The following is a 26,143-nucleotide window of genomic DNA, read 5'->3' as shown; positions in this document are numbered from 1 at the left end:
TTAAATGAGAAATAATAGCACATTGGTTTTTCAGTCAAATCTCAAAATCCTCTTATTCTTTCTCTCTCTTATTCTTTTGTTTTTCTATTTTTTCTTCTCCAACAATTTCTTTGCCAGTTTCCCGCAAGATTTCGTCACCAACGCTCAGTCAAAATTAACTAGTGGTATCAGAGCCAGGTTTAATCCACCGGTGGTATATCATTGTAGAGGAGCCGACTTTATCAAAAGTCAAGTTGATTAGCTCAACTGGTTAGAACATCGACTTAACAACACACAGGTCTTAGGTTTATGTAGAAGAAAATGCGAAGCATGAAAATACACACATTGTGGGGTCCATCCAGGGCAGGCTCACTTCACTCCTCCACGCCACCGCCGAACATATTAATGACGAGGAACACATTTTTGCTATTCTACTAATACTTGTGCTTGCTCTGCTATTCTGCCGAAGCCTGGCTGAGGAAGAAAGAATTACGGGGCGTAAAATAAAAAAATATGCTGATTCGGGTTGGGTATACTATATTTAATTTATAACGGAACCCCCGCCCTTAACCCATTAACGAAAAAGAAAAAATAAAAAGATAAGGCCATTCCATTTCGACAAAAGACCCACACCCAAGTTCCATAGCTTTGGGTCCGCTATCCCGATCATGATTTTCCTACCCCCAGAGGGAAAAGTCCTTCCCTTTTTGGCCGGTTGTGGGCGAGGAGGGATTCGAACCCCCGACACCGTGGTTCGTAGCCACGTGCTCTAATCCTCTGAGCTACAGGCCCCACCCCGTCTCCACTGGATCTGTTCCCGGGGGTACCCTAAAAAAAGGAACCTTTCCTCTCCCCAGCCATTTGCCATTTCGGGTTAAGAAGATGTGAAAGCGCCTCTCTCTCTATAAGAACGGTGCGTTCCAAGGTGTGAAGTGAGAGAGAAAAGTGGGAGAGAAGNTGCAATGTCGAGCAGCGGAAGAGAAATGTCGCTTCAATTGTCGACAAGCAGGGTCGTCTTCTCCTCACTGAGGAAGAATGGCTTGCACGCCTAAAGCTCCGCGACAACACTGGCGAGAGCAACGGGTCCTTCAGCCGCAAAGGCGGTAAAAAGCCATGGAAATCTCACAGGCGCATGCGTGGGAAAGAAGGGAATCAAAAGAAGGAGTCGACTGATGGCGGGCCAATCAAGTGCTCGAACTGCGGGAAGAAGGACCGCCTGAGCAAGCCCAAGAACAAGGAGAAGGCTCTCGATCCAAGGAGGAAGAGCCGGCTCTTTTTATGGTGAGTGCATCAGTCCTACCCGACATCCCCATTTCTGATTCCAAATCCACGGAGGTAATCAACGACAGCGTAACTACTCTAGTGAGCGTCAAACTCGAGGAAGAGCTCCAGCTGGGCGTAACAAGAGCACTGACGATGGGTCCTCGACATAGGGACAACAAACCATATGATCGGGGCCAGGTCTGCGTTCTCCGAGCTCGATTCAGGAATTTGCAGGACGGTGAAATTGAGCAACAAGGGAGGCGAGCACCACAAGCTGACCGGCGTCTACTTCATCCTGAGGCTCAAGGTTAACCTTGTGAGCCTAGGTCAACTCGATGAGACTGGCTGCTTCATTTCCATTGAGCGCAGGCTACTCAACATCTGCGATGATCGACGACGGCTGCTCACGCAAGTTCGGCGCATGGTAAACCATTTTTACATCATGGAGTTGGAGATAGAGCAACCGGTCAGCCTCTCGGTCAAGACCGAAGAAGTAGCTTGGAGGTAGCACGCAAGGTACGGGTACCTGAACTTTCCTGCTCTACAAAAACTACACAAGGAGGAGATGGTGCATGGTTTGCCGGCAATCAAAGGCATCAGCAGGCTGTGTGACGGGTGTCTCAGATATCCTACCGCACCAGTAAGCCGTTGGATCTCGTGCACGACGATATATGCGGGCCCATCGAGCCGGTGAGCCCAGGCGGCAAGACCCTCTTCCCCCTACTGGTCGATGACAAAAGCCACTTCATGTGGTTGATCCTGCTGTAAGCGAAAAGTGAGGTGGCAGAGGCGATTAAGCGCATTCAAGCGCGAGCGGAGGCCGAATGCGGGAAGAAGATGCAAATATTGCACACGGATCGAGACAGAGAATTCACCTCAGTGAGTTTCGGTAAGTACTACGACGAGCTCGACATGCAGCTGCAACTAACGACGCCCTACTCCCTCCAGCAGAATGGGGTGGTGGAATGCCGAAATCAGACCATCGTTGGGACAACAAGGAATTGTCACCGCCACCAACAGCTGCACCCCCTTAACCAGTGGAGTTCGCAACACCACGGACTACGAATACGACGCTGGATGCCGATCACGATGAAGATCTAGTGGCCAGGTACTGGAGGATGGAAGACCTAGTCGGAGGAGGTGAACCACCTGGACTGGCAGCGTGCGAGCTCGAATAAGAGGTGGCCGAACTGCATGCCATCAGCGCAGATGAACCGAACACCTTCACCGAAGCAGAAAGAAACCTATGCTGGCTGAAGGCAATGCAGGAAGAGATGGCGTCCATCACTGAGAACAAGACGTGGAGTCTAGAGGACATGTCGTCGGGACACCGAGCCATAGGGCTCAAATGGGTCTTCAAACTGAAGCATAACGAAGAGGGAGAAGTTGTGAAACACAAAGCCCGTCTGGTGGCGAAGGGCTACGTCCAGAAGCAAGGAGTGGACTTCGAGGAGGTATTCGCGCCGGTGGCAAGGCTGGAATCTGTCCACCTATTGCTAGCAATCGCGGCACATCATTCCTGGGAGGTCCACCACATGGACGTGAAATCCGCGTTCCTCAATGGAGAGCTGAAGGAGACCGTCTATGTCCGACAACCACCAGCCTTCCTAGACAACGACAACCCTGACAAGGAATTGCGCCTGCACAAGGCACTCTATGGGCTTCGACAAGCACCATGAGCCTAAAACGCGAAGATCGACAGTACCTATTGTCGCTGAAGTTCAAGCGCTATGCCTCTAAGCATAGCAGATACACACATGGCCACGACGAGCAGCGACTGATCGTGGGAGTGTACGTCGACGATCTCATAATCACTTGAGGCGACATGGAAGTCCTCGAAAGATTCAAGAGGGAGATGTCAAATAACTTCAAGATGAGTGATCTCAGCGTGCTCAGCTACTACCTCGACATCGAAGTGCAATAGAGTACTGCCGGCATCACCATCTGTAAAGGTGCATACGCAAAGAAGCTGTTGGACACAGCTGAGCTAGCGGACACTAACCCTACAAGGACGCCAATGGAAGCTCGCCTCCAACTGAGGAAAGCCGACACTACAACGGCAGTCGACTCCACCAATTACCGCAGCATTGTCGGGAGCCACGAATCGTCATGAATCGTCATTGCTACTATCGAAAAAAGGAATCCAAAAATCAGATTTTTGAGAAAGTGAGATCTACCTCCACATACATCCAACGACCACAAAATTTTGTGGAAAGAGGAGGATGAAACATAAGGGAAGAGGCAGAAAAAGGATGAAAAAAGACGTCGGAAACAACGAACGAAGGAGAGAGAAAATGCGTCAGAATTTTGCAGCCAAACTAGGTGAAGAAGACGGATCCATCAGATCTCGGTCAACCCGAACTGGAAAACCCGAGAACCCAGAAGCCCAATGGTCCAGCTCAATGCGCAACAACCCATGTCTGCGAACCCTCAGCCCACAAGATCCCTCGACTCAAAACCAAGTCAGCGACCCGCACCCGTCTGCAAACTCGAGACAAAAACCTGTCTGCTGACCAGAGGCCCAAGTCCTACAATGGCCCAAACCAAACTAGCCCAGTAGCCCACGGTTCAGCTAAACCAACCAGAGACCAGACCCACGGTCCAACCGAACCGGCCTGTAGCCCAAGTACCTACGACCCAGTCCAGTAAGCTGAAGCCCAAAGACTAGTCCGACCTAGTAGCCTTCTACAGTCGACAACTCGAATCGCGATCTGAACCAAACTGGAGCCCAGGCCTCGACCCACAGCTCCTGAGCGACGTGGCTCACTCTACTTTGTCACGTGTTGCTCAGCAGCTCGAGTAGCCCTTCAACTTGGCTCGGCGTAAATAGTTCACAGCGACCTCCGGCGGCTCGATGGCTGTTTCGGCTCGGCTCACCAGTTTTTGCTCTGGTTTCCACCATTTCGACCCTCTGGACCCGTTTTTGGCCCCGGTTAAGGTAATTTAGGCTTTTTTAGAGTCGTATTTCACGTTTAGGCTAGAACTATTTGTGTTACAGTTTTATTTACGAGCATGATGATGTACGATGTTTATGATGATATATGAGTATGATGCTTAAGCTATGATGCATGCTATATGTACGTGATTTATGTTTCGATGCATGATGTACATATTATGTTTGATGCACTTGATGGCTTATTGATGAGTATGATGTTGCATGATGTCAACATACTGAGCATGTTATATGATGATGATTGTCATATTGCATCATATCGTTAGATCGACCTAGTACACAATCCTAAGATCATGAAAATAATATTAATCTAAATATCCACGAGCATGTGTTATCTAGAGTAACAAAGAGATGAGACTAGAGGGTTGTGTCAGAAGAGACATTATGATGGGATTTAGAGGGACCTCATGCATATTGCATGCTCATAAGCATAGGGTTACTTCCCCTAGAGATGAAGAGTGCGGACGCGCACAATATGATGATGAGTGTGAATGTGCACCGTATGATGATAAGGGTGTTCATGAGGTGCATGACACCAGGGGTTCCATTGACCTCCAGACATCGCTATAGATTAGCTTGACCAGAGGGTCCAAGGGGTGTGCAAGCACCCTGCGGATTCACACTCGCACGTGTGTGTAAAGAAGTACTACATATCCAATTTGTTCGAGACTGGAGGCCACCCCTAGATGAGCTAGAGATAGGTCCCTAAATCATGATTGTATGTGTTTGCATTTGCATGGCCCCCTATAGGGGGGCACCTACCAAGTATTCTTCAAAATACTCAGGCCGTGTGCCATATTATTTTTCAGGTAAAGGCAAGGCGCCCGTGTACGGTTGACGGCGGCATCGTAATTCAGAGACTGTGGTGCGTGCATATGGTAGTTGCATATTTGAATTCCTAGTCTTAGGTTAGAATAGGATGTTTGCATTTCACTATTTAAATTATTTTATTTGTAATTGTTTTTATTTTTAGTTTTAAACTCCAGCGTTATGTTTTGAAACACGTATGTCCGGTAGTGCTTTCTAGCAGTTTCATGTGTTCTGAAGGTTTTCATTTTTTCGCTATTTTATATGAGCATTTAAGAGTTATTTTCTACATTAAGGGATGAGCATGAGACGTTAATAGCGACTCTGAATATGTAGAAATTTAAGGTCGTTACAGTTGGTATCAAAGCTCTAGGTTTTAGATTATGTATACTAACCTACGAAGTTGGTTTGATACGTTCAATGGTCCTAATGTCGATGCCCCGTCACCGTCAGGTACGCCTTGCATAAGATAAGAAAAGAGAGACGTTTTCAAACTCGTATGCATTTTCTTGTTAATATTACTAAAACTATTGTTATATTTCATGTGTTATTTAACAAGTATGATATGATGTATAACATGTTGAGTGTTTTATTTCTTTGGCACTATGATGTAATGTTAGCATGTGTATATTTTTATTATTATATATGCATAGTAGTAAGGCCTTAGACTTAAGCAACCTTATCTTGGTTCCTAAAATCATGCCGCCTAGAGAACGTGGAAGAGGAAGAGAAAGACGAGGAAGGGGATGACCCCCTCTTAGAGGAAGAGGACGAGGTGTGGTAGAAGAGAGTCCGTAACAGTTAGGTCTCCCTCAGTTTTACCACGAGTTGTGCTACCACCTCTAGCGCCACCAATAGACACACCACAACCCCACAAGCTGAGCCTCCACCCCAACCTGCTTCGCCACCACAAGCCGCACGTGAGGCTATACCCCCAACGGCAGGAGTAGATGTTAGCACTAGGCTAATGTGTGAGTCTATCCAAGCCCTAATTCACACCCTGATAGCCACTCAGCAAGCCAACCTACTAGCCAGCCAACAGGCCTAGGCATAGGCCAATGCCCCAGTTAACCCACTAGAACCTGCTAGAGGGTCAAGTTGGATAAAGGATTTCAAGAGGTACGACCCTCGACCATTCACTGGTACCTCAAGAGACTCTAAAGAAGCCCAAATGTGGATTTTGGCTGTAGAAACCACCTTCGAGTCTATGAGTGCCTAAAGAACCAAAAGGTGACCTGCACGACATTCGTCCTACAGAAGGATGCAGAGGTATGGTGGAGAGATAGCAAGACCATTCTGAACCCGAAAGGGGGATCTATGGATTGGAAATGGTTTAAGGAGGCGTTCCTTAAAAAATATTATCTTAAGTCAGAGCGACTTAAGAAACAGCAGAAGTTCGCCCATCTGGTATAGGGTTCACTTACAGTGGAGAAGTACGACCGAGAGTTCATGAGACTCAAAAGATTTGCACTATCCATGGTGGGCATAGAAGAGAAGATGACTGAGAAGTTTGTACTAGGTCTGGAACCAAAGATCCGTCACATGGTGGAAGCATTCAACCCAAAGACTTATGAGGAAGCCTTGAGAACTGCGTTTAGAGAAACCAAAAAATGAGAAACGGCGTGAGGAGCTAGTATTAATTGGATAGAAGCACCCACATGATTCAGGGGGCTCTAACTATCCGCCACAGACCTGCCCCAAGGTGGAATGAGAGATACCCTCCTCAACGTACAAACAAGAACTCTAGGAATCAAGAGGGGGCTAGAGGAAGGAGAGAAGAAGGGTGTACTACCTATGGAGGGATGCAAGGTGGAAGGTGCATGGCTGGCACCTGAGCATGTTATAGATGTGGTCAAGCTGCACATGGTCGTGAACTGCACGACCAGAAACTCTGAAGCATAACCAAATCCGCCTAGAGCAATAGTACAGACAAAACAACCAATGCAACCTAGTTTATAATGGAATGACCTATAGTTAATTAATAGAAATTGATTAATTAAAGAGTTTAGTTAATTAATTTTATCATTGGAGCTTATAATCTATAGGTCCATATGATTCTCTTGCTAACTTAAAGTAATACTAAAAGATTCAATTTAAATAAAAGTGAAGTATTCTAATTAATATTTAATCTATTAGATATATTAAATAGAAATGAGAAAATAGATTTAATTTGAAATGTTCTATTAATATTTAATATATTAGATATATTAAATAAATAGAAAAAAATATATTTAATTTGAGAAGTTCAAATTAATATTAATATATTTGATTTGTTAAATATAAATGAAGAGAAGTATATTAATTTAAAAGGTTCCAATTAATATTTAATATACTAGATATAGAAAAATATATTTATTGTATTTGATACAATTAAATATTAGAATTAATGTATTTGATACCTTAAATAAAAATATATTTGAAATTTGAATGAGATTGAAATTAGTTAAATATATATTATGATATGTTATAATATTTAAATATGATTTGAATGAGATATTATATCATAATATATTAGATATTCAAATATATTATTTGACAATGATTTTATAATAGTCTCCATAATTAAGATATTGGGTTAAGACAATGTAACGATTTATTTCTATTTAATTTAAGGTCGCCCATGTATATATATCATGAACATTGAATGCGGAAATATTTCATTTAAACTTTAATAAGATAAGGAATCACTACAAGGGGAGTAAGATTCGGATTACCTTGTTGATCGAATATCTCAAGGCAAGAAGAACACTTGATTGAGATTCGAATCACTCCACAAGCAAGATTGATCATGTCGAGCTTGAATGATTCTACATGCAATCTAAACTACATAGAATTGCAAAGAAACTTAGCCATTGGCTAAAGAAGAGCACAAATGCTTCTTTCTATATTTTCCAAGTCTACCTTACAAATACAACATACATGTCTTTATATAGTCTCAAAGTGAAACTATTAAAGGCATTCCAAGAGTTGTAACATTCATACTTAATGACCATAATTAGTCATTATGCAAATGTAACCTAAAGTAAATAAATAGTCTTAAAATACATTAATGAAATACAATAACTCTAAATTGTAATCTACCCAAAATTTATAACATGAAACTTCATTCTTCTTCAATGTGGCATGAATGAAATACTTTTGATGATTTCAACAATATTTTCTTCACATCTTTATTGAAGCATATTGTATGATTGATGTCTCTAGGTTCATATCAAACTTTCATAAAAATCACCTTCATCTTAAAACACAACTATGGACTTACGTGTTTTGAAAACATCTTTAAAACGATACAATAAAAGGCTAAATAAAATAAATAAACGTTTAAATTAAAAACATCATATTCTAGCCTAAGTCTAAGAAAATAAATACGACTACCATATGCATGTGTCATGGTCTCGAGTTACAATGTTGTCGTCAGCCGTACATGAATGTCTTGCCTTAATCTAAAATAGAAGTAGCATGTGGCTTGAGTATTTAAATAAATACTGATTAAGTGACCCCACTATTGGGGTTAAATGCAAGAACATGTGAATGCAATGACGAGACCTATCATAACAGTCTGTTTTCCTACGACGACTATCCTAACGGGCAACTTGGATTTGTAATTAATTTCCTACACACGTTCATACACCTCTTGGGCCCCTTTTCTTATCGGGCAAGCATTCTCTGGTAGTTCTCGATGTCGGACATCTGTTAGAAGTAGCAACCGCCACAACAGCATTATGTTAAACATAATGCTCGTTCTCCTATCTAGTAGTGTACGCATCCGTACCATCATGAAGGAATAAGGGTATCCCCTAATGCATGAACACACAATCATGCATAATGTCCCAACATTTTTCCATTTTCATTATTTTTTAATACAACCCTACCGGTGTTTCATACATATCATATCGTTCTTCATATGAGTTTTCATATCGTTTAACATATCATTTATCATATCTTTCATGCATATATTGGGATTGTATTTCATGCTAGTTTGTCGTTTTGCATGTCAATCATATCATATTATTCAGATTAGATAAATGTATCATATCATAATATTCCATGCTTCTAAACATAACAATTTTCATCATTTACATATCGTACAATAACATATCGCATCACAATATATCATACTATAAACATGTCAATTTATCACATATCTCGTACCATAACATATTTCACAACATTTTCATATCATATCACAACATATAAATATATATCATTCATTCACATGTCGTATCATAATCATATCATTTCGTAAACACTTCAGAGTCATATCGTTTCCATATGTATGTCCTAGCCATATCGTTTCCTAAATTTGTCATATACTTATCGTTCTTATACATCTCATAGTCGTATCATATCATTAGCCTACCGTAGTCATATCGTTTTCATAGGCATATCCTAGCCATATTGTTTCCTAAACTTGTCATAGTCTTATTGTCCTTATACATCTCGGAGTCGTATAATTCATGAACATACCTTAGTCATATTGTTTCCCAACATATCCTAAATCATATCGTTTCATGAATGTATCCTTGTCTTACCATTATAGGAACACATCCTAACCATATCGTTTCATGAACGTATCCTAGTCATATCGTTACAGGAACACATCCTAACCATATCGTTCTATTAATCTATAATAATCATATCCTTTTCTATACATAACCTAACCATATCGCTATGTCAATCAAATCTTAGTAATATCGTTACATTAAGTTTATTGCATCCTTCTCGTATCTTATCTCACACATATCATTGAACACATCATAACATAAGAGTTATCATATCATTCACATATCATAACACATACCTAACATATCATAATCATATCAATTCATAAATAATTCACACATGTCAAATTTATGACATGTGCAGAACCACAGGANCAGATTAGATAAATGTATCATATCATAATATTCCATGCTTCTAAACATAACAATTTTCATCATTTACATATCGTACAATAACATATCGCATCACAATATATCATACTATAAACATGTCAATTTATCACATATCTCGTACCATAACATATTTCACAACATTTTCATATCATATCACAACATATAAATATATATCATTCATTCACATGTCGTATCATAATCATATCATTTCGTAAACACTTCAGAGTCATATCGTTTCCATATGTATGTCCTAGCCATATCGTTTCCTAAATTTGTCATATACTTATCGTTCTTATACATCTCATAGTCGTATCATATCATTAGCCTACCGTAGTCATATCGTTTTCATAGGCATATCCTAGCCATATTGTTTCCTAAACTTGTCATAGTCTTATTGTCCTTATACATCTCGGAGTCGTATAATTCATGAACATACCTTAGTCATATTGTTTCCCAACATATCCTAAATCATATCGTTTCATGAATGTATCCTTGTCTTACCATTATAGGAACACATCCTAACCATATCGTTTCATGAACGTATCCTAGTCATATCGTTACAGGAACACATCCTAACCATATCGTTCTATTAATCTATAATAATCATATCCTTTTCTATACATAACCTAACCATATCGCTATGTCAATCAAATCTTAGTAATATCGTTACATTAAGTTTATTGCATCCTTCTCGTATCTTATCTCACACATATCATTGAACACATCATAACATAAGAGTTATCATATCATTCACATATCATAACACATACCTAACATATCATAATCATATCAATTCATAAATAATTCACACATGTCAAATTTATGACATGTGCAGAACCACAGGACACGTGTAAACATCAAATATAATCATGCCGATAGTAAGGTCTTTACTTGGTTAGCTTAGGCTGGTGTCCCCAATTTATCCTTAATGAAAGTTCAATTTTTTCCTATGTATCTAAGTCAACCTATATGAATCCATGACATCAATTTCAAGTTCAATNCAACATTTTCATATCATATCACAACATATAAATATATATCATTCATTCACATGTCGTATCATAATCATATCATTTCGTAAACACTTCAGAGTCATATCGTTTCCATATGTATGTCCTAGCCATATCGTTTCCTAAATTTGTCATATACTTATCGTTCTTATACATCTCATAGTCGTATCATATCATTAGCCTACCGTAGTCATATCGTTTTCATAGGCATATCCTAGCCATATTGTTTCCTAAACTTGTCATAGTCTTATTGTCCTTATACATCTCGGAGTCGTATAATTCATGAACATACCTTAGTCATATTGTTTCCCAACATATCCTAAATCATATCGTTTCATGAATGTATCCTTGTCTTACCATTATAGGAACACATCCTAACCATATCGTTTCATGAACGTATCCTAGTCATATCGTTACAGGAACACATCCTAACCATATCGTTCTATTAATCTATAATAATCATATCCTTTTCTATACATAACCTAACCATATCGCTATGTCAATCAAATCTTAGTAATATCGTTACATTAAGTTTATTGCATCCTTCTCGTATCTTATCTCACACATATCATTGAACACATCATAACATAAGAGTTATCATATCATTCACATATCATAACACATACCTAACATATCATAATCATATCAATTCATAAATAATTCACACATGTCAAATTTATGACATGTGCAGAACCACAGGACACGTGTAAACATCAAATATAATCATGCCGATAGTAAGGTCTTTACTTGGTTAGCTTAGGCTGGTGTCCCCAATTTATCCTTAATGAAAGTTCAATTTTTTCCTATGTATCTAAGTCAACCTATATGAATCCATGACATCAATTTCAAGTTCAATTCTCTAAATTTTACCATGGTTCATGGGTTAGACTTTGCTCAAAACATTTTTATAATAATAGTAATAATAATAATAAATAATATATATTTCTATTATTACTAAGAACTCATTCTCTATTATTTATTATTACTGTTTTGGGAAGATTTTGTTACTAAAGTTCTTGCCCTCTCATTTTTCTTGCCCTTTCTTTTAGTTTTGTTGACCAAATCTTCCCTCTTCCTTTTATCTTTTAATTTCATTTTCTTTTTCCTCTCTTATCTATTTTAATTTGGTAAACAGATATGGTGAATTTTATTAGTAGATTCTCAAAATCTTCCTTTTCTTTTTTCTATATTTCTTTTCTTTTTCTTTTAATATGGTTAATAGTCTGGTATTACATTTTTTTTTATTGACGGTATCTCATATAAAATTATTGGCATTTAATTTCTCATCAAAGTTACATAATTGCAACAATATTTTGAATATATAATTGACTGATTTTTTAAAAGCGATATTAGAATAACAAGAATGAAAATCTAGTATATATACTTTAATAAACCGGCTATATCATCATTCATATAAATCTAATTGTACAGGTAATAAATGACTATATCATTATTCATGTAAATTTGATTGTATAGGTAATAAATATGCTTGTCCAACGATATGTAACGGCCTAAAGACCATTTTCTTTTCCTCAAACTAAATCTAACATTTGGTGACAGTTGATTGAGGAGAGATAATTGGGAGAAGTGAGAAATAAGTGGATAGGTNGAGTCATATCGTTTCCATATGTATGTCCTAGCCATATCGTTTCCTAAATTTGTCATATACTTATCGTTCTTATACATCTCATAGTCGTATCATATCATTAGCCTACCGTAGTCATATCGTTTTCATAGGCATATCCTAGCCATATTGTTTCCTAAACTTGTCATAGTCTTATTGTCCTTATACATCTCGGAGTCGTATAATTCATGAACATACCTTAGTCATATTGTTTCCCAACATATCCTAAATCATATCGTTTCATGAATGTATCCTTGTCTTACCATTATAGGAACACATCCTAACCATATCGTTTCATGAACGTATCCTAGTCATATCGTTACAGGAACACATCCTAACCATATCGTTCTATTAATCTATAATAATCATATCCTTTTCTATACATAACCTAACCATATCGCTATGTCAATCAAATCTTAGTAATATCGTTACATTAAGTTTATTGCATCCTTCTCGTATCTTATCTCACACATATCATTGAACACATCATAACATAAGAGTTATCATATCATTCACATATCATAACACATACCTAACATATCATAATCATATCAATTCATAAATAATTCACACATGTCAAATTTATGACATGTGCAGAACCACAGGACACGTGTAAACATCAAATATAATCATGCCGATAGTAAGGTCTTTACTTGGTTAGCTTAGGCTGGTGTCCCCAATTTATCCTTAATGAAAGTTCAATTTTTTCCTATGTATCTAAGTCAACCTATATGAATCCATGACATCAATTTCAAGTTCAATTCTCTAAATTTTACCATGGTTCATGGGTTAGACTTTGCTCAAAACATTTTTATAATAATAGTAATAATAATAATAAATAATATATATTTCTATTATTACTAAGAACTCATTCTCTATTATTTATTATTACTGTTTTGGGAAGATTTTGTTACTAAAGTTCTTGCCCTCTCATTTTTCTTGCCCTTTCTTTTAGTTTTGTTGACCAAATCTTCCCTCTTCCTTTTATCTTTTAATTTCATTTTCTTTTTCCTCTCTTATCTATTTTAATTTGGTAAACAGATATGGTGAATTTTATTAGTAGATTCTCAAAATCTTCCTTTTCTTTTTTCTATATTTCTTTTCTTTTTCTTTTAATATGGTTAATAGTCTGGTATTACATTTTTTTTTATTGACGGTATCTCATATAAAATTATTGGCATTTAATTTCTCATCAAAGTTACATAATTGCAACAATATTTTGAATATATAATTGACTGATTTTTTAAAAGCGATATTAGAATAACAAGAATGAAAATCTAGTATATATACTTTAATAAACCGGCTATATCATCATTCATATAAATCTAATTGTACAGGTAATAAATGACTATATCATTATTCATGTAAATTTGATTGTATAGGTAATAAATATGCTTGTCCAACGATATGTAACGGCCTAAAGACCATTTTCTTTTCCTCAAACTAAATCTAACATTTGGTGACAGTTGATTGAGGAGAGATAATTGGGAGAAGTGAGAAATAAGTGGATAGGTGGATAAGTTACTCTCTCTTTACATTATTAATTTTTTTTTATTCACACGGTTGGATTCATGTGGAGCCTCATGGCTGCTTTTGAACCTTCCCCATGAAAGGTGTTTGCATGAGTAAGTTAATCTTTTGAAAAAGTATCTATAGCAAATGAGAGAAGAAAATGTGTCAATATATCCCTCCATGTAAGGCCTCGTGGCTGCTTTTGGACCGTCCTCCTATGAAATGTGTTTGCATGGGACAATATGAAGGTGAACTCTTGAGAAGGATAAGATGATAATTTCATTTCCAATACTTGACCTACTTATTGTGATAGAACTAAAAAGATCTAAAATGAAGGTCACATGCCCAAGCCTTCGTTCTCGTGGACAAATCCACCAGAATCGCGTTATAAAATAAGTTATTTTGGGAATAATTAAAACTAATTTATATTATTGTGTAATAAAAAATAATAAATTCATTAAAAAAATCACCGACTCGGTGGTATAAATGTGGGAGCCACGTGCATTATTTATCGGAAGAAATTTGGTGGGCAGCGTGTAAAGGCAACAGCGTGTCCCTCGGCGATTAATCTGATCAATCTAAGTCCTCTTCGTTTATCTCCAAATCTGTTTGACCTTCTTCTTCTTCTAACTTCCGCTCCTTCCGCTCCTTCCGCTCACTCTGCTCCCACTGCCCTTCTCATCTCTTTCAGGTTAATTTCTCTCCTTCTCTTCTGCATTTCATTTTTCTACTTTCATTTTTTTCTATTTTGATTTTGTTGCTGTTCTTCTGTTTGATCTTCTCTTCGTTTCTCTTTTTATCTCTTGGATCTTCTTCCGATCTGTTTGTTTGACTTATCCGATCTCCACTTTATCTTAACATTTAACCCGATCCTTCTCTTCATACTCAAGTTTAGATCCCTTATTGGTTGCATTTCAAGTTTCTCTTCTGCAAATCCCACAATTGTTGATGCTTTTTATATCCTTTCTTCAGATCCACTGTTTTCTTTGTTAATGTTTAATTAATTTGGTCGAGTTTTAGAAATTTTCAACATACATGTTCTTCGCAGGACAAGAAATTAACCTCCCTTGTAACTTATGACTACATGATGATATTTGATTCTGAAACCAAAGCTCTGAGTCTCTACAATTTTGTTTCACCTTTCTGAGGCAACTATGCATTTACTTTTTCATCTTTGAAATTGTACCAAGTAATAAATCTGAGAATTGTTCTAAATTTGTGCATTTGTAATTTACATTGAAGTTATGGCGTCTTCTGATAAACCTGAGATCGTGGAAAGGGGAGATAAAGAAAAAGACCAAAAGAAAGATGAAAATGAAGGGAAGGGTGGATTCATGGACAAAGTGAAAGATTTCATTCATGACATCAGCGAGAAGATTGAAGAAGCGATCGGTTTCGGGAAGCCGACTGCAGATGTTGCTGCAATTCATATTCCATCCATCAATCTTGAGAAGGCTGAGATTGTTGTTGATGTTCTGATTAAAAATCCTAATCCTGTTCCCATTCCCCTAATTGACATTGACTACTTGATAGAGAGTGATGGCAGGAAACTGATCTCTGGGTTGATTCCTGATGCTGGAACAATTCATGCTCATGGAGAGGAAACTGTCAAAATTCCTGTGAAGTTGGTTTATGATGATATAAAGAACACATATCATGACATTAAACCTGGCAGTATCATTCCTTACAGAATCAAGGTTGATCTCATTGTAGACGTGCCTGTTTTTGGGAGACTCACACTGCCACTTGAGAAAACTGGAGAGATCCCTATTCCTTACAAGCCCGATGTCGATATCGAGAAGATTCGTTTCGATAGATTCTCGTTTGAAGAAACTGTTGCCATTCTCCACTTGAAATTGGAAAATAAGAATGACTTTGAGTTGGGATTGAAGGACATAGACTGTGAAGTTTGGCTCTCTGATGTTAGTATTGGACGTGCGGATCTCTCCGAATTTACACCCATTGATAAAAATGGGATAAGTTACGTCGACTTGCCCATCACCTTCAGGCCTAAGGACTTCGGTTCGGCACTCTGGGATATGATCAGAGGAAGAGGGACTGGCTACACCATAAAAGGGAATGTTCATGTCGACACACCTTTCGGTGAGATGAAGCTGCCCATTGTTAAAGAGGGTGGTACTACTCGCCTCAAGAAGAATAATGAGGACGGTGATGAGGACGAGGACGAGGACGAGGTATGAGATATCTTCTTCTCTGTTGTAAGCTACTACCATGAGAAACTTTCAAGTTTCAAAAAGAAAATTCCACTTGATTGAAAATAGATTCTCTCTCTTGAAACTTCACACTGCTCCAATGCCTGCTATTATTCACTAACTCTCTAAAGTTCTTTGTATATAATTATTAACATTGAGAAAGCATATATAACCCCGAGTCGCCACAGATAATGGTTCATATTCTTATTCAAATAAGTTATTTAGACAACCTAAGTGAGGGCTTTTGTGAGTAGTGACTAGTGAGAGTAGAGGTTATGAATGAAAAAAGGTGAATTCTATTGCCCAAAATTTGTTTCTTTTGTCTGTGGAGACATTCATTCTTGTGTTATATGAAGTTGGTTGATGTTGTGGATGCAGGAATAAATAAAAGAGCATCATGTGGAGGAATATTGGATCGTTTTCTTCTTTCCTCTTATTAGAAAATGTATTATGATGTTGTTTCATAAACATGATATGGGATTGTTTCGCCCCAACTCTTGTTACTCAATTGTTATGGTATTGGCACTGACGTCGAATGGTGAGTTTCATGCTTGTGGAAAAAATTGATATTACTATTATCATCTTTTATTAGTTCCGGGATAAATTCTACTTTTATTTACATCTCTAACTTAGATATTTCATTTTGGTTCATTTTTTGGTTTTATATTACTAGTTTATTTTGGGATCTATGGTTTTTGATGTTGCTGTACAACTCCAACGATTTCGCCATCTATTTGTTGAGCAATTCTTGCAATTTCTCTGTTTGGATATCTGTTTGTTATTATTGTTCAAGAAATAAGGAAGATTGGGTGGGGGATGAAGGTTTGAATGCCTTTTTATTGGTTTCTCCAAGCAAAGTTCATATGCATAAATTTTAGTTGCTATGAAATGGTCGATTCGAGTAACAATCTTGAGTGTGTATGTTTGATGCAGACGTAGTGTGAAGTTAACAAGAATTACTAAGGTCAAAAAAACTTTTAGCAGCTGGAAGTGGACTTCATGTGTTCCAATAGTTTGGTTTTTTTCACTTTTCATTTCATTTCTCAATCATATAAATCCCCCAATTTCTACATTTTATGTTTCTTTCCCTTTTCTTTTCTTCTTTCATCTTCATCTCTCAATTATTGTCTTTCATCTGCCTGCGTCTTATGTGGAAACTCTTCGCTCTCTCGTCAATTCCTTCAAAAGTACAACAATTTGTTCGGATTTTTTCCAGTTCTCAGATTCGCGCAGCCCAATGACTTGATCCAATAATAGGTTCAGGTTGTAGAAATCCGAGCGAGACAATCCTCTGTAGAGAATTCGCTCGAATTTTGGCCTCGACCTGTCCTTCAAGGATTCCCTGTCTTGGCACTTCGAATGACCATTTCTTTCCGTTGGGCCTTTACAATTGCCCTAATCAGGGTTGAATCCCTTTCCCGACGCGATACCTTTTCAACTTTTACCTATAAATGTATTAGAATTTATACCCTAAAGTCTTGTAATGATATAATTTTGATAGTTGCAATTTATGATCCATGGTATGAAAATTTTTAAAGTTATAATGTAATATTCAATAGTATATGTTAACAAATATGATGATCGGGTAATAGTGTTGATATGACTCACTTTTTAATTGTGTAATGACCTGATTTTCGAGTATTTGAATCTTGGATCGTGACCAAAAAGAAAAAGATAAAATAAAATAAAAATAAAAAATGTGAAAAGAGGTGAGTATAAAAACATTTAGTAATCAACCTACATGTACGCTCTCATCGTGTCCTTATTTTAATAAGTTACCATAGACTTTTCTTTGAATTTTAGAAAGTTAATGTCTAATTCTATATAGCTATCTGAGCTTCTAGAAAGGACCCAACGTTTCAAGTTGTTCTCTTACGTGTCACAGACCTTGTCATGGCCTAGAAACCCTTCATTGGATTCTAGCACCACATATTTCCTGGACAACGAATCTCATCTTGGAGTGAACCAATTTTTTGTTTTCATGCTTAATACACTTACATAGTCACACAACGAATGTCTGGTATCCTCGGATGAGGCCTCATCATAACTATTTGGACCATATGTCATTATCTATTATGAAAATCATTTGTGTAAGGTTAGTTGACAACCCTTAACACAAACCACATTGCACACTGTCAGGGGAGTAACTCTGCGTATCGGTCAACTACTAGTCTAGCTATGTGGCTCCACGTCTCACTCTTAAGATTGATTTCCGACGAATTGACCCTATTCAAGAGGCTCGAGATTGTTTCCACACTTACTAAGGGCTCTCACTAGGATGACTAAAAATAGGCTTAAAGAGTTGAAAGTCAACGCTATACTAACAAGATGCATCTTTCTCTTCTTTGGTTTAATCATAAAAACTCTAAAATTAAGCATGTTTTTCTTGTAGCAAATCTATATTGGGTGGCCTTTTGGAAATTTTTTTTAGGATGCATATTTGTAAAACAAAGTATGCTAGAAGGACCCGTGTTGGTATATATGAGTAATCATCACACTAATATGCAAGGAGTAAGTAACAGATCATGTCAAGTTAAAATATCATCACTAGCCAATAGGGTCGAACTCAATAATTGTATGAGCACCTTGTATATTTATTTAGTAAAATGATTTAGGTATTTTAGGGACAAAGATACCTATATTTGAAAATGATTAAGTATTTGAGGAATAAATATATGTGCCTCTTAAATATTTTAGGAAAAAGATTTAAATATTTTAGAAAAAAAAATGGGAAATTTTAGGAATAGATTCTCTATCATCGGGTATAAATACCCCTCCACCCTACCTAGGTTTTTATCCCAAGGAATACAAATCACATAGTACGGCGTGTCTTGTAATCTCTTCTCGATTGGTCTTAATAAAGTGGGCGAGTGTTACCCACGGAGAGTTGTATTAAAAAATCTGGTATTAGAGCGAGGTTAGTGTAGTTGTCTGATCTCTTGAAATTCTTAGTATGCTCTATGGTTGCAGCTCTGTCTGATCTTCCACATTAAAAACGATTTCTTGAGATTATTAGTGAGTTGAGTTTCTTTGTGTCTCTTATTTACAAGGATATGACCTTTGGGAGATCGTTGGCGAGAGTGAAACTACGCCGCTAGAGAAGGATTCTAACAACGTCTTGCACAAATGGAGAATCAAAGCAGGCAAAGCAATGCTTGCCTTGAAGGCTACAATCGGAGAAGGATGTTAGAGCATATTTGGGATGACAAGACACCGAAAGAAGCATGGGACACGTTCGTGATGTTGCTCTCAACGAAGAACGATATGAGGCTACAACTTCTGGAGAACAAGTTGTTGTCAATTTCACAACGTGAAATGACAATTGCTTAATACTTCCACAAAGTTAAGTCGATCTGCCGGAAGATTACTGAACTAGTTTCGAAGTCTGCCATTGGAGAATATCGAATGAAGAGAACCATTATCCATGAATTGGACCAAAACATAGAAGCTTCGTTATTGTTGTACAAAGATGGCCTGCTCAACCATCACTTGTAGAGTTTAAAAATTTGTTAGCCAATGAAGAAATCATGACTAAACAAATGGGAGGAATCACATTAAAGGGCGAAGAAGAAACACTCTACACAAATGAAAGTCGGAGCAACAATAAGTCGTCTACCAAATGTGGATACGAAAATGGTGACAAAGGAAGAAGCCATCAAGGAACTGCACAACCAAGGAGTGCTCAGAAGAACGACAACAATAACTCTCAAGTGAAGAGATTTTGAGGTATTTGCTACACTGGCCGAAAAAAGAGCCACATGTCCAGGGATTGTTGGTCCAAGAAAAATTCTATTAAAAGCAATGTGGCAACATCCAAAAAGAAGATGGAGGAGGAATGGGATGTAGAGGCAATATGTGTCATAAAAGAAGACGAGCTAGCGCTCATGGCAATGATGGGAGAGCATATCGATAATGACAATGACTAGATCATTGATTCAAGATGCTCAAACAACATGATTGACGGTCAGAGTGGTGAATGGAAGTGGGGTGACCCTTAGAGAAGGAAGTGTTACTAGGCCTTGAGTAAATTGAAGAAATTCTACAACAGAAGATGGGGGAGCAAACTACGCACATTCAGTCAAATGTTGATGTGTCTGAATATCCAAGTGACACTAACGTTGGTGAGCAAGGAGTGACTCAACCAAGCGAACCTGGTGAAAAGGAAATTGCACCTCAACAACTTAGACAGTAAAAAATAATCCAAAAGCCAAATCCAGAGTATGCCAACGCAGCTATTGTAAAAGACGAAGTTAATGTGTCATAGATATATGAAGAAGTATCACAAAACTCGACTTTGTAGAAAGCGATGGAGGAAGAAATTATAGCCCTAGAGCAAAATCACATGGGAACTAGTGCCAAGATCAGGAGATGTTAAATCTATCTTTTACAAGTGGATTCATAAAATAAAGTGTACCCTGGATGGATTAATCGTAAGATACAAAGCTCAGACTGTAGATTCATGGTTCTCTCAAGAATATGGACTACACTATGATGAAACGTTTGGCCTAGTGGTGAAGATCACTATCGTACAAGTTCCTTCAGTACTTGTGGTAGATCTTTATTGGAAAATATGGCAGATGAATATGAAGAATGCTTTCTTACATGGGAAGAATGCTTGCATGGAGAGTTAAACATAGAGATCTACATGGACCAACGGAAGAAATTTGAAAATTGTTGGGTTTTATGTCCTAAAACTCATAGTTGGTAAACAAAAACATATTCTATTTTCAATAAAGTTATTATTGTTATTTATTCAGTAAAGATTGTTATTGAATAAAATGAACTTTACGATCATTAATCTAAATCCAATAAACTAAGAACACTCTGGCTATAGTATGATTACTTGAACTATATGTAGAGACATAAGAGTGAATCAAGTTCAAGTATATAGTCAAAATGATCTATAGTATAAGGATAAGGCTGAGTACCTTATTCTGGGGACACTATGGATGCGGCCCACTTTTGTATATGATATAAACAATGTGATCACTAAATTGTACATGTGGAGACATGTGAGTGGGGGCGTCCTATGCAATGAGTATTGCATAAGATCGGACCATGAAGAAAACCACTCTCACTTTATAATGTCGTTTACTGTTGAGACTGATTTTCTTTTCATTCGATAACCTAGGTAACTCGGTTTTAATCCTGAGCTAACCATGAACTCCTGTTTATTCGGAATTATCCTTAGATTTGCATGGGTGAGAGTGGCTCTAGTTCGCCGACTCAATAGGCCTCCCATTTCAGGGGTAAGACTGGGTGAATGGCTGGGGACGTGGGGTGCAAGATGGAATTCACTCCTACCCACTTTTAGGGATAGAAGAGAGGTAGTTCCCTTAAGCACTGACTCCAGGTCTTGAACAAGGGGCCCCACCCTCTCATTGGCCTGAGAGGGATTCGGTTTACTGGTTGGACCACAAACCAATTGTTCATTAGAGGATCAGTGAGACATAAGGAACAAGAAGTAACTTCAGGGGTAAAACGGTAAATTGACCCAACTCTAGTTACGAACAACCTGTGAAGGATCGACTTACTAATCATGGTTATATCAGATGGACAGAAATATATCTATAGTGAGGGGAGTGCAACTACTAGGCTATAGTGGAGTGTCCTAGTAGTTAACGAATGTTGGTTAACCAGGTTAATGAGTTTAATCGGTTAATCTTGAATCGTTGGAGCCCATGATCTATAGGTCCATTAGGTCCCTCTGCTAGCTCATATCGGACTAAACCATAGAACAGTGTGACGAGTGAGTTCGAAGTGTTCGAATTCAAATTAGGGAATATGCGTTACATATATACGATATATTTAACCGCAATTTTATTTTATTTACGAAATAAACGAAAAGAGAGAATCTGAGATATTTAAATAAGATTTAAATATCTTAATCAATTATGTGTCGGAATTGATTGGGATTGACATTTGAATTAATATTAAATATTAATTAAATAGTTTAATTAATCATTTAATGTTACTTTAATTTGAAATTCATTCTTCAAATTAATTGTTGAATTAAAATGAAGAAAGTCAAAATGTTACTTCATTTAATGGAAAAATCCATGTTAGTGGAATTTTGAGGTGTCAAAATTTGGTTTAACCAAACTTGTATGCTTGTCAAATAAACCCCACAAGTTTGAAGATTGAGTGGAATTTTGAGTGTCAAAATTTGGTTAACTCAAACATGCATCCTTGCCACATAATCCCAAACATTTGAGTGGAATTTTGAGTGTCAAAATTTGGTGATCTCAAATTTGCATGAACATGCAAACATGACTCTTTAAATAGAGTGATCATGGTACATGGAAGGTCTTCTTCTTGGTGAAAAACCTCTCACAAACACTCTCTTCACATATACAAAATCCCTCCCAAATTTAGTCATTCACCGGATTCCACAATCTCGTTCTAAGGCCAGAGGATAGTGGAGAAGACACTAGTGGTGGTTCGAAACCGGTTCGTGAGGAAAAAGGAGTTTGAACTACAAAAGGTTAGTTCTAAACTCATTAAGTTTTAATACTTATGAACATGCTAGTTATTTACTACAATTGATGTTCTAAAAGTGCCTAAGATCCAAATTGCTTCCGCATGTGTTATATTAACACCATCAAAAATGCAGTTGGAGTCATGAGTCAGTACATGCAAAATCCAAAGATGCTTCATTTGGATGTGGCTCGACAGATCTTGATATATGTCAAAGGGTATCATGATACCGGAAGATCAAGCACTAGATATGTGTTCAAGCTCTGTTCGAAAACAATTTATTGGTATAGCAAAAGACAACCAATAGTATCATTGTCAATTAGAGAAGCAGAGTACAGAGCAGTAGCTGGAGCAGCTCAGGAAAGTACATGACTTAAACTTTTGATAGAAGATTGGCACTAGAAAATTGACTATCCAATACCACTCTATTGCAACAACCAATATGCGATTTGCCTAGCAGAAAACTCGGCGTTTCATGCTAGAATAAAGCATGTGGAGGTGCACTACCATTTCATTAGAGAGAAAGTCTTGACGTAAGAAATCGAGATGCAGAAAATCAAGACAAAAGACCAAGTGGCAGACTTGTTTACAAAAGGGCTAACATTAGAGCTTTTGTTGTCAGCTCAACATGGTGCACCCAATGAGTACTAGTGCTAAGAAGGAGTGTTAAAATATCATCACTAGCCTAATAGGGTCAAGCCCAATAATTATATGAGCCCAATAATTGTACGATATATTTATTTTAAGAAAATGATATCTAAATATTTGACTAAAAAGATTTAGATATTTTTAGAAATTTTAGGAATAGATTCTCATGATCATAAAAACCATCCATCCTACCTAAGTTTTCATCCCAAGAAATATAAAGCATGCAGTAGTTTTTCTACGGTGTGTCTTGTTTTTCATAGAGAGTTGTGTTCAACATGTTGCAAGGGATGATGTAGGGGAATGTCGAAGCCATTAAGTGTGAAATCTAGATTTTGAATTTTGACCCAAATTTTAAGCATAGAAAATATTACAAATAACATCTTTGGATCAGTTCTTTGAGTTTCTTTTTTGTTCCAAAAAATAGGCTTTCTTTGGATTATACGTAAGAAAATTGGAGCGATTTCGATGTCGGGAGCTTGAGAAGAAAGGGTCCTAAACATCACCAAACAAGTAAGTAATCAATTTGGTATTTTCTCAACTTTTACATGTAGGAATCACTTGGAATTGAACCATTAGCTTAAGGAAACTAAGAACTAAAGGAATGTGGAAGGTTTAAGCTAAGAACCAAGAGTTAAAATTAAAATTGGACACTTTCTGACTCTGCTCCTCATAAAATTTTAGTAGAAGGCTTAATAAGATATAATAAGGATATATATGAAATTTGATGGTTATTGAAGTATGTTAATGGGCTAAACTAGAGACCGATGTAAAATGTAACGGCCCTATTTGAAATAGGCCGCTACTACATGCATGACACAACTGTTAACAACAAAAACATTCATTTAAAATATTTTAAAAATGATGCCAAGGACTTGCACGTTAAAAATAAAATTCTTAAATGAATCTAAAAACATCCAAAAACTAGAAAACAAAACATTGCCCTAATCTAACTTACGACTACAAAATAAGATGAAATACAACTATTCTAATTTCATACTCTTAGGTGGCTTTCTAGTCCGAGATAAATTGGATGTATAGTACCTCTCTACAAATGACCCACACGTGCGAACACGACCTTATTCATAATTTTTATGAAGCTTTAAACTCATTGGATCATGTTTGGGGCTCGAACCAAGTTTAAGTTGGTAAATGACTAATATACCTTTAGAGTGACGTGACAGTGATTTAGGATCTAAATGATCTCTAAATGACATGATATTTTAATAGTGGGCCTAATGTATCATGTTAAGACTATATATGAAGTTTGGTTGTTATTGGAGTTCGTTCAGAGGCGGAACAAAGGATAAGCAAAAATTAACCATAGTGGCTCTATATGCCTAAGTGATGGTTTATGGATTAAATGATCTCCAAATGACTAAGGTCTTATACCTCGCCCATTTTTAGTTATGTAACTGGGAGATTATGGAAGGTCTTAAAGTCACTTGTGCTTGATCAATGGCTAAACTAAATTAATAAAATATCCCTAAACTTTTATTTTATCTAGAAAGTTGATTGTACCATTTTCAAAACAATGGTTTGTTTTAAAATTTTTCTTAAAATAGTATTTGAAAAATTAGTTTCATTAATATTTTTAATTTTTTTTTTAAATTAAATACTCTTTATTAAGAGTATTATCATATCTAAAAAGCACATTTAAAATTTTAAAAATAACATTAAAATTTTAAAAATAACATTAAGACAGTGAAACAACTTAATAATTACGTCATTTTCGGTTAGTTACTAATAATTTAAGGACCATTTACAACTATTTTTTTAAACTTTGAAGAAAATGGTGGGAACCACACTTTTATCGTAATTTTTTAAAACTCTTTTTGAAAATATCCCTACAAAATCAAATTACAACCTAATGGGGCAAATAAAAAACTAAAATACAAATAGAAAAAAAAAAATTAAAAGAAAATTAAATCTTGTCTGCCATTTTTTAGCCAATTTAGACAACATTGTTACATTCAAGTAACGTCCCCGTGTCACTCCCGAGTCACCTCATCCAATGCCGCCACGTTCTTTGTCATCTCGTTTGGCTTCAAAATGAATTAAATATATTCAACTCTTACTCCAATGACCAAAATTATAGGGATTTATATTTCAATATGAATTCGTTAACATTAATTTTAATTTCGGGATAAAATGAGAGATATTAGTGTCCTAATCTAAAGGTTAGGGATGTTTTGAGTTGAATAAATGTTGATTATGAGTTTGTTAGTGACCATGACTAAGTTTCTAAAGTAGGTACTTTTTACAGATTTTTTTTTGAAGATTTGGTAGATGTCGATGATATTGGACATTTAGAGTTTTGATTGAAACAAACATTTCAACTAAAAATCGAACCGATCAAAAGTTAAATCATTAATTGTCTGTTATTGGACGTCGGTTCAATTCCCATGTTAACACAACTAACTTGGAACATATATCAATAGTTTAAGATTTATACCATTGGTTATCATGTTCAAATCTAGACACATTAGACTTTAAAAAAACAAAAAAATTAAACTCCAACTTATAAAAAACAAAAAAGATTTACGTTTTAAGAATTTAATTATTTTAATGCAATAGTTTTCATTACAAGAGGGAAAGGAATTCGAATATATATATATATATATATATATATATTATTTTTATTTTTATTTTGTGAAAAATACATGTGAATTAATTATAGTCATTAATTTTGAAGGAAAGACATAATGAGATATTTTATATTGCAATTGTAAAAGAAAAAAAAAATATATATACATATATTAAAA

General features: G+C 36.7%; 1 protein-coding gene and 1 non-coding gene across 3 annotated transcripts; one reads left to right on the top strand and one right to left on the bottom strand.

Annotated features, from left to right (window-relative positions):
• Nucleotides 1–697: 697 nt before the first annotated feature.
• TRNAR-ACG lies at nucleotides 698–771 on the bottom strand. Its single transcript has one exon. It is a non-coding gene; the product is annotated as a tRNA-Arg (tRNA).
• A 13,801-nt stretch (nucleotides 772–14,572) lies between these two features.
• Nucleotides 14,573–16,877, top strand: LOC111801625. Of its 2 annotated transcripts, none has more exons than XM_023685681.1 (3): nucleotides 14,573–14,734; nucleotides 15,286–16,238; nucleotides 16,635–16,877. In XM_023685681.1, the coding sequence occupies exons 2-3, from the start codon at nucleotides 15,288–15,290 to the stop codon at nucleotides 16,638–16,640; spliced, it is 957 nt and encodes a 318-aa protein (XP_023541449.1). In that variant the 5' UTR covers nucleotides 14,573–14,734; nucleotides 15,286–15,287; the 3' UTR covers nucleotides 16,641–16,877. The 2 variants fall into 2 exon arrangements, with proteins under 2 accessions (XP_023541449.1, XP_023541457.1); XM_023685689.1 differs by having other exon boundaries at nucleotides 15,286–16,232; nucleotides 16,635–16,873.
• Nucleotides 16,878–26,143: the final 9,266 nt, after the last annotated feature.

This window comes from Cucurbita pepo, chromosome LG01, assembly GCF_002806865.2.
Source record: "Cucurbita pepo subsp. pepo cultivar mu-cu-16 chromosome LG01, ASM280686v2, whole genome shotgun sequence".
NCBI lineage: Eukaryota > Viridiplantae > Streptophyta > Magnoliopsida > Cucurbitales > Cucurbitaceae > Cucurbita > Cucurbita pepo.
This window is presented reverse-complemented; position numbering and strand designations above follow the sequence as displayed.